The sequence below is a fragment of the Sarcophilus harrisii genome, chromosome 1 (genome assembly GCF_902635505.1).
Source record: "Sarcophilus harrisii chromosome 1, mSarHar1.11, whole genome shotgun sequence".
NCBI classification, from domain to species: domain Eukaryota; kingdom Metazoa; phylum Chordata; class Mammalia; order Dasyuromorphia; family Dasyuridae; genus Sarcophilus; species Sarcophilus harrisii.
This window is the reverse complement of record NC_045426.1, coordinates 491,945,594-491,955,764: the sequence shown is the minus strand read 5'-3', so window position 1 is coordinate 491,955,764 and position 10,171 is coordinate 491,945,594. Positions and strand designations below refer to the sequence as shown.

Genomic DNA, 10,171 nt, shown 5'->3' with positions numbered 1-10,171 from the left:
CCAGCCTTTTAGTAAGTCGTTCATATCATACCAAAATGTGACTATACAATCTTCAGGTGATTAACTTCTGAATGATGTCCCTTGAAGACTAATAAAGCAGGTGTAGTTTGCTACTTTTCGACAGAGTATTCAAGATCCAATAAGAAAATCCCACAAGGGCATGAACTGAATTCTATACCCCTTGTATTCTTCCACTGGTGTTTATGGCAAGCAAAGGACCTTACAATCAGGAAGTACAAAATAATGAACTGAATGAATGAATCTCATTTCAGTGACAAAAAATAACCTTCTTGCTTTTTCCTCTGACTTTTAGCACTGTTACTCTGACCAGCTTACTACACCTTTAAATAAGTTTCTCCTGTAAATTGGGGATAATAAACTATGTAACTATGTATGGGGATAAGCAACTATGTAAAAGAGAGAATATGGTATAATGGTAAGAGAATATTGATGTTTAGGAGACAGCTTCAAGTCCCATCTCTGTTGTGTATTTCCATAATCACAGTCACTTAACTTAAGGGAAGTGAGTTTCTAAAAAAGGTATCAGAGGGTTTTTTTTTTTTTTAATGTACATCCTTATATTTAATCCTTAAAGAACAGTTATAAAGAGGCCCAGGTAATATTCTGTCCCAGGCCTTGGCTCCAGAAATATGAAATTTTTCAGTGGGAATTTGTAAATGAACTTAGTCTTTGGTTTGACTTATGCACCTCTTTAGATTTACACATACACACACACACACACACATATACAAATCAAACAATCTAATAGCTCCTTCCACCAAGCTTTTGATGACCCTTTATAGGGTCTTCCATCTGTATGTGGGGGGGTCAGGAAATTATGATTTATTATCAGAAAATGTTTGATTTGTATACCCATGTACTTATATAACCAGGACTACATAAAAGTGATCTCAAGTAGAAAAAGTTTAAGAAGGCCTGTAATAGCCCGGGCAGGATTTGAATCTGATTCCAAATCCAATGCTCTTTCCACCATTATTTGTCAAAGTCCAAAGATTTAACTGTTAAAATTTTTTGTGGTTATTTTTTCCCTTGGAGGATTGTAGTAAGGTGGAGCATAAATGAATCTTTGACAGTTAATTATATCGTTTAACAATTCTCTTAACTCTACAACAATCCGTTCATACCGCCGACGGCGATTTTTACTTATGTGTACACTTTCTAGTGTTCCACATAACTAATTAAGATATTTGCTTAGACAAACGCACCTGGATCATTTTGTGCAGCAACTTGTGTTCTTTCTCACCTGAGAGGAGGAGGAGAGAGACAGAGAGAGAGAGAGAGAGAGAGAGAGAGAGAGAGAGAGAGAGAGAGAGAGGGAGAGAGAGAGAGAGAGAGAGAGAAGGCAGAGGGAGGAGAGAGGAGCCTGTCCAAACTTCCCGCCCCCTGCGCAGACGAGCCTCCCCCCATCCTCCTCCTCTTCCTCCCTTCCCCTCCGCCCCCCCCCCCAAGCGGGTCGCTGGCTGCAGCTTTGTTTTCTTCCCAGGTTTCATTTCCCACACGTGATACAGTGTTATTGCAAAGAGCGCTTCGTAGCGTTAGCGCAGGGCGAGTGCACCTATAAATACTAGTAACCGCGGCCACGGAGAGCAGAGAGGGCTCGCGGCGAGAAAGCAGAGCCGGGGGAGGAGGAGAAGCAGGGCTCCGGGGGAGGAGGAGAAGCAGGGCTCCGGGAGAGGGGAAAAGCGCTCCCGCAAGCCCTCCGGAGGAGGGCCCCCACCCGCGCCTCGGAGCGCCCAGGGCCAGCGCGGGGCAGAGGGAGGCTCGCATGCCATGCCACGCGGGGGGCCGGAGCGCGGTAGCTGCGGCCGCGCGCGCTGCTGCTGCTGCTGCTGCTGCCGCTGCTGCCGCCGCCGCCGCCGCCGCTGCTGCCGCCGGCCCCGGGCTTCCTTCCCTCGCTTAGCCCTTCCGCGCCTCCTCGTTATATCGGGGCATCGCTGAAAACGGAGACAATGGCGGCGGCCGCCGCCGCCACCCCCACCAGCAGCAGCACCAGCAAGAGCACCAGCAGCGGCGGCAGCAGCAGCCGCGGCGCTCCCGCCGACGCCAGCCCCAGGGGCGGCGGTGCGGACGCGGGGCAGCAGCGGCAGCGGCAGCCCGAGCCCCCCAGGAAGCAGCGCATGGACCCGCGGCGCCGCCAGGCTGCCCTCTCCTTCCTCACCAACATCTCTCTGGACGGGCGGCCCCCGCTGCAGAGCGAGGACTGGGGCAGCGGCGAGGAGAACGCAGCGGCCAGGTCCGGGACCGGCGGCGCCGCGGGCGGCGGAGTCCGGGCTCGGCTCAGCCTGCTTTCGGCCGCCGACAAGGGCAGCTTCTACCCGCCCGCGGCGGCGGGGACTGCCTGCGCGCTGCTGCAGCCGCCGCCGCCGGGCTGCTACCCCGCCGCCGCCGCGCCCCACTGCGGGGGGGCCCGGGGGCCGGTGAGCCCCCTGAGTGCGGACCGGGCATCGGGGGAACTGTCTCCGGCTAGCCGGCAGCCGCCTCCCCCTCCGCTCCTGCAGCCCCAGCTGCAGCAGCAGCAGCAGCGTGACGGGCCGGGGGAGGGAGGGGAGGAGGAGCTGGAGGAAGATGATGCCTTTGCCCCGGTGCAGGTGCCGGCGGCTACTTTCTTGGGCTCCGGGACACCCGGGAGCGGGAGCGGCAGCCGGAGCCGCCTCAACTCCTTCACTCAGGGAATCCTGCCCATCTCCTTCTCCAGACAGACCTCGCAGAACTATTGCTGTCTTGAGCAGACAGGGCAAGTGGGCGCCTTCGAGCAGCTGCAGAGGTCCCGGTGAGTACGCGGGGGCGGGGGGGCGTCCCACACTTTACATCCTTCGCTGTCCCCTGCAGACTCTCGGGACCGGAGTCCCGGGGCCTTTTCTCGTTCCCTGTGGAATCCTTGCACGCTTTCACATCTTTCTTTCTCGTGCACCTAAAATACAGAGCCCATGCTGACTCTCTGGGCTGCAGTCCTGGGTCTACTCCCCATTCCCTGTGGGATCCTTGCTTTCTTGTTTTGTTTGGCTGAAGTGCGAAAACTGTGTGCACGTGGAAAAACTAGGGGGAGGAGGAGGGTGTGTGCATAAAACATGCATAGAACAGGAGCACCAAATACATAGAACATGAGCGCTCATGCAACATGGATGGAGTGGTTGGATGAGCTCATTAAAAAAAAAATAAAAATAAAAGCTTACACCAGAATCTTCCATCACAAGAGGGAGATCACTGACTTCCTGAAATCCCATCCAGAATGTGAGAGGCACCCTCCCCACTTTCTCAGACTTGGCAGGGCTGGAAGTGGAACAGACAAAAGTTGGCTTCCTAAAGCCTCCCTGCTTTCACCCCCGCCCTCCTGGCTTTGTGCATGTGTATGAGGAAATTTAAAACTTGTTGCAAAAATACTTTGAAATTCTCCCAAGAGGTTCCTGCTTATGAAGCTTTCACATGTCACGTTCAAACTCTTAGGTTTTCCCATTTATTTGCCCTTATTTGTTTTTTGCTTTTTCCAGGAAGTTGTCTTTTAGTAAGTCTACTTCCTATCCTCTCTGAGTAGTAAGGGAAACCCTTCAAGGCTTTACCTAGAAATTTTGTTGTTGTATTAGTTGGGCAAGTATAGGTTCAGGTAAAAAGGTGTTCCTAGAAGCCCATTAGGATTTATAGTGAAAACATAAAAGTACTGGGCAAGGCAGTACCTTTGTTTATTATCTGGGTAACAACTGAAGCATGTCAGAGGCATGTAGAGCCTTGTGCAGCTTGTTCTTTGGCACATGGTGGTGGAAATGAGGAGATGAGGTGGGAAGAGAATATTAGTAGAAGACCAGGGATATGTTAGGAGCTGCCACCTTTTATGACCAAGGAATTGGTTGGGCTTTGAATCCTATCTGAATGCTCTTCTAATCTTTTTTTTCTGTAATGAGTCTTCTGTACCAACCATTGCCACTTACAGAATCTCAAGCCATGGTGTTACTTTGCCAAAACTTGGCTTGAATAGAATGGATTCAGAGCCTTTCTTTTTGCCCCTGTATCCAAAAGGGAGCCTGAAGGCCACTTCTTTTCCAGTATCATTCTGACCCAGGTAAGAAAGCAGCCTACCAGAAAATTAATCCATCCATCTACACCAGCCTGCAAAATGGGAAAAGAATCATCATAGCTTGGACAGAAGTTTTTTTATATTATAGTTCATTTTCAGATGTACAAAATCAGTCAGTTGAGAGGAATCATTTTATTACCATAGGACATGGCATTTGAGGTCTGACAGAACTCAGCATGTAACTAAAGTGTCTGTTTTACCCAGAAAAATAAAGAGTAAAACCAGGCAGCCATGCCGATGGGACCATGAATTAGCAAGGGAGAATCCTAAGTGTGACAGCCCGGAACAAAAATCTCTTCTTAGAGCATCAATCTCCCCATTAGCTGGCTCAGTGCAATCTGAGTTGAACATGTTCATTTATGGGAGAGAAGTGCACACTCAGCGGTTTCTTGGCAGCTCAGACGTCATCACTTGACCTGATAATGACTGCGAGCTTTGGGAGGGGGCTATGGTAATGGTAGGTTGTATAAAGACCTCGTTATCCCAAACATATTGTTTTGGTCTATGGAGGCTATCTTGTTTCTCCTGATAGAAGCAGACAAATTTCAAGCGCTCAAAAGCTACACAGAAAGCAAGAAGTCGCATTTCTCCAGAAGAAATGTTTTTACTCTTGCAAATTTTAATCTGGAAGGTAATAATAATTTTTCTGTATATTTTTCCTTGTAACAGAGTAAGGTTTTCTTAGGACCAAATCACTGGTCTTATATTTTTATACTCCTGAAATATTCATTTATTGGTTTTCTTAAGAATTTTTCAAGATAAGATGTACAAGTGAATATAAGGTGACTTGGTTATCTCTGAGTTCACATGAAGCTGTCTTCTTATGCTTGTATATAATCCATATCTAGGAACCATTTGTTCCGAAATAACATCCTAATAACTGAAAGGAATTGAGACTAGACCTGGATAGAGAAAGGAAGGTGATTTATCTTGGTGTGGGGAAACTCATTGGTGATAAACTTCCTTGGCCATTTCACATGAGCTTGTCCCCTGCTTACTGTCTTATGGAGAGTATTAACAAGTTAATTGACTTTTCTGGAGAGTGTGTCAGTTTGCTGTCCACCATGCTAGTCTGTCTTTGGCAGAATGCAATTTAATTGAATGAGGAAAGAGATTTGTATTGGATAAAATCCTGTGACTCAAGAATTTTTTTTTCAGGAAGTAGATTAACAGAATTACTTGACCCCAAGTTGTAAAACCAAATAAACTTGAACTGCCTCAGGAGGTTTATGTGGGTCTCTTTTGGGTGGAGTATGGGGAGAGTGCCCCCCAAAAGGAACATAACAGAACTTAGATTTTTGTTTCTTCTGAACAGCATATTGATAACACTTGTCATCAGCTTGAATTAATTAAAGTATGGACAGATAAATTCACTTGGCCCAGAATCCAAGACTGGTAATCTGTTTGATTTTTAAAATTCTGATCTTTTTTTCCTCAGGATATTCCGTTTTAAGAAAGACACACCTTTGCTTTGAAAAGTTGTGTATACATTTTTAAAAAAAATAATTAATTATATTTTTTAAAGATTAAGAAAACTTGCTATTCAGTCAGGGGAAGAAACATTTACTAAGTTCGTGCCGTAGCACTAGGGATACAAATACAGCCAAAACAGAAAGACAGCCCCTGTCATCAAAGTATTATAGAGGAAGATGGTGTATCAGCAAGAGCTGAAAGGGATGGGAAAAAGATATTCATACTGGGACATGATGATTTCACCTTTCTATTTGAAAATTTATTGTCTGATTTGGGAGGGACAGGACATCCAGTCTTTGTCTAAGGCTTATTTTTTCCCCTTAACTCAGATGATTCTGTTCAATTTAGATTTTCTAAATCAAACAAATAGAAAAATCACCACTAAATCTTATACAAGGATTCTTGCAGTCTCACAGTGATTTAGAAAATCACATGTCCACATTATCTATGTTTTGTTTTATTTTTATTTATTTTGTGAAATGTTTCCCAGTTACAATTTCATCCAGTTACCAGCCATGTGTTTGACAACTCTGAAGGCACCACTGCCGCTGTGCTCTTAGCAATGGGCCATGCTGGGAGCAGACATCCCATGGGCCATATTGCACACATCCTATGCTGAAGGACAAGGGCCAGGAAACTAGCCCCGAATCTTGGACACTGGACATTTTCAATGAATATTTTTTGATTGTTGGCAAGTGATTTTTCATTATTCTGTGTTAGGGCCAACTGTCTGCCATGCTCATGCAGTTACATTGTCCCTTCTCTGTTCTTTTGCTATCTATCCTCTGCTTTCCAAACCTTTGTTTTAAAGGCTCTTTTCTAATTTTTACATTCATGCTGGGGAAGGGGGAAGTGTTGGGAGGACATTTAGCAAACTTTTCCAACGTTGCTCCCCTTTAACTGTTTCTACTTTGTTCTTATTTCCAAGTTTCTCTAGTTAGAGTTTGGTGATCTGTTAGTCTGGCACTGACTGGGTTTTAAGCACCCAGGAAGGCTTAGATGTTGGGATTAGCTTTGTAGACTAGAACAGGGCTTCTTAAGCTTTTTTCACTAGTGACCCCTTCTTGCCCCAGAAATTTTTACAAGATCCTGGGTATATAGGAATTATAGCATAGGTATACAAAATCAAATATTTACTTATAATAAATCATAATTTCATGAGCCCCCCTCCCCAATTCAGTTATAAGACACTATATGGAATCGTGACCCACAATCTACAAAGCTGGAAACTAGAATACCTGAGGTGGAAAACCAGCATGGATTACTTCTTCTGATCTGGGATGACTGGGAGAGATGCACACATATCTATTATATTTGGAAGTTTGTTAGGAGACAGTGAATAATAAATGCTGTTTGCTTTAGTTTTCTCACTCCCAAAAAGGCTGGAGAAGGAAATGACAAATCACTCCACAATCTATGCCAAGAAAATTCTAAATGTGGTTACAAAGAATAGGACATGACAGAAATGACTGAGCAACAAAGCCATGGCTGATGATTGCTGATCCCACCAGCTTACTTGGGACCCACTGCCTCTGTTCAAGCCGTGCAGTTCAGTACAGGTTACGAGTACAAGTTACCTTCTGTCATATCATTGGGACAGATTAGGCAGAGTTTAGATTCATTTCTAGTGGACTCCTACAATGCTGAGAAAGACTAGGTAAGGAAAGACACATTTTTGGAATTTTCACAATAATTTTTTAAAATAAGAAATACTGCCTTTGAGTTCACCAATTCCTGTTCCAGCTTATTTTGCCTCAATTCATTCTTCAGTGGAAAGTCTGTCCATTTGATGAGTGGCCGACCGTTGTACAAAATGGACATTTGATTAGGAATCAAAAGACTAGGATTCTCATCCTGGCTTTGGTATATGACCTTGGGCATATAAACTAAACTCTCTTGAGTCTTAATGTACTCATTTACAGAATGAGGAGGTTGTACCATATACTTCCTATCATACCTTCTGTCTCTAGAATTTCATGTTTTTCATTTGGGGTGGTGTCTTAAAAAGATGGATTTTGTTATGTCTTTAGAGTATATTCAATTATGTGCTGTGGGTGTGGCAGAATTTGTGAAAGAAAATGCATATAGTTGGAAGTATTGGTTTCATTTCTAACTTTGCCGTTTCCTTAATGTTTGACAATGACTGAAAAGTCAAACTTCTCTGGGTATCTTATAAATATAAACAGTTGATTAAAAGAGCACTTAATATTCAAGGACTGTGGAAAATGGGTTCTGAAGTCAGAGGATATGAGTTGAGCTCCTACTTGTGATGTGATCCTGAGTAAGCCAAAATTTCTCCAACTTAAAAGCTCATCAGCCATAAATGAGGGTTCTGAACTGTGTTGAAATCCTAGGTCCCTTCTGGTTTTAAAACTAGGGTTCTCAAGTTGGTACTTGAGGTGTTATCTCCATTTTACAGATGAGGAAACTGAGGCTCAAAGAAGGTAAATTGATTTAATCCTGGTCACATGGAGGCATGGAACCAGACCCACGATTTCCGGGCTTCTGAATTCTACCTCCCCTTTTCAAGTCTCAGAAGGACGTGAGGCCCTTAAGAGACTTTGAGCTCCTCAGACATAAAGTAAACATAATCTGTTGTTGAACTATTGAAGTTACTTTGAACTGGAGGAACCAGAAGAGTAATTAAACCCTTAACTGGGAATTATGGCATCTGAGCTAGGGCCAGCCAGCTCAGTCACTATCTGCCATGCTGAATGACACTGAGCAGTCCTCTTGAATCTCTGTGACCCCTTCCCTTTCTCCCCAATTTCCAGGGCTGTGTAAATGGGTTGTCAACCTGGTATGTCTCCCCTTTATACGGGTTTCACAGCTTGTTGGACTGGATGGAGTCCCCATTTCATAAGGAAACTACCTGGCCTCTCAGGGATTTGTGGCCATGGTAGGGACAGGGACAGACTTGTAAGGGAGAAGATGGAACAGTTACAGACAATAGGAAAGTCTTTTGTGACTATTCTGACCCATTATCTTCCTCCTTTGTAGCTGTTCCCCTTCTGTGGCCATTAGTATGCACTCCTCTGTTATATGTAAAGGTCTTTTCTTACCAATAATGTAAAGTCATTAAGGATTATGTAATTAAACTTCTTATACCTTGCGTTTCTTTATATACACACACACCTTGCATTTCTTACCACAGGGTACATAGTATGTGCCCAATAAGTGTTTATTACTTCCAAGTTCAATTTATTATACTCAAATGAGAATGTATTTATATAGCTAGTCAGCCCTATGATTAGAATATTGGACCTGGAGTCAGGAAAACCTGAGTTTGGGAATCCAGCTTTATACACTAGCTGTGTATTGACTCTGTATGAATCACTTTACCCCTGACTTGGTTTCCTCATCTGTAAAATGGGAATAATAATAGTACCTATTTCACAGAGTTGTTTGCAAGGAATAAATAACATTTGTAAAGCACATTTGAAACTTTAAAGTTCCATGCAAATGCTAGCTATTATTACATTTTATGTGTAAATGATACTCAAGTACTATATTGAACGATTACTGATATTAAAAAAATCAGACTTTAGGCCTGGGTTACATATCTAATGTGATTTGCAAACCATAAAGCACTCTATAAATGTTAGCTATCATAATGTCTTTGCAGTAAATAAAAATGGGGGTAGAATAAGGAATAGTCAAGGTGTTCCTTGATTAATCTCCTGCTGATAGGGGGAAATGAGTCCAAAAATATGTTCCTGCAGTCCTTTGGAAGCTTCCTCCTTCCTTATATAGAAATGTTTCCCCTCTGACCCTTTTAGCTAAGCCACCTCATAACAAGTCATGTCACCTCACCTCCTCTCCAACACACACACACTTACCCTATTATTCCTGAACTGCCCTAGCTCAGGGTCTGTTGCTATTTCTACTCTTCTCCCTCAGGACCTTGTTCTGTGCTTCCTTACTGAAGGTAATTATGGGTTAATCAGATAAAATCAGCCCTTCTTAGTGGGTTAGCTAGCCAACTCCTCTATTTGCTCTCTCAGGCTGGTTGAAGGACTTCACCCTCCCCTTTTCACAGTTGTTGGGAGTAAGGCTAATTCAAGAATGTCAGAGATCTGCCTAGCAGTGACAGCCCAGCCACTCTGGAGGCTGCACAGAATGCAGGTGGGCATTGCACTTTGGCTTGGGAGGCAGCTTGAATGGGGCTGGTCCAGACCTAGCAACATCAGCCCAGTGCACTCTGGAGGCTGCACAGAATGCAGGTGGGCATTGCACTTTGGCTTGGGAGGCAGCTTGAATGGGGCTGATCCAGACCTAGCAACATCAGCCCAGTGCACTCTGGAGGCTGCACAGAATGCAGGTGGGCATTGCACTTTGGCCTGAGAGGCAGCTTGGATGGGGCTGATCCAGACTTGCAAGGATATTGCTGCTGACAGGATTTAGAGAACAGGACGGCAGCCTGCGAAATTGGACTTTAGCTGACCCCTCCAATTCTACCAATGAGCAGCCTGAGGCCCAGAGAAGGGACAGATCACACCGATAATTAGAAGTAGGTCTCTGCCTTATTTTGTCTTGGAGGCTTACCTGGGCAGCACGTTTGTTGTTTGGGGGATGTGGCCACTCTCTGAGACCCCATTTGGTGTTTTC

General features: G+C 44.6%; 1 protein-coding gene across 2 annotated transcripts in view; it reads left to right on the top strand.

Moving 5' to 3' along the window:
• The first annotated feature begins 1,492 nt into the window (after nucleotides 1-1,492).
• CABLES1 (Cdk5 and Abl enzyme substrate 1) overlaps nucleotides 1,493-10,171 on the top strand; it is a 139,142-nt gene continuing 130,463 nt past the window's right edge. For both annotated transcript variants that reach the window (XM_031946531.1, XM_023496206.2), the window contains exon 1: nucleotides 1,493-2,791. In XM_031946531.1, the coding sequence (XP_031802391.1) occupies nucleotides 1,971-2,791 (821 nt within the window). In that variant the 5' untranslated portion in view covers nucleotides 1,493-1,970. The remainder of the gene's footprint in view (nucleotides 2,792-10,171) is intronic.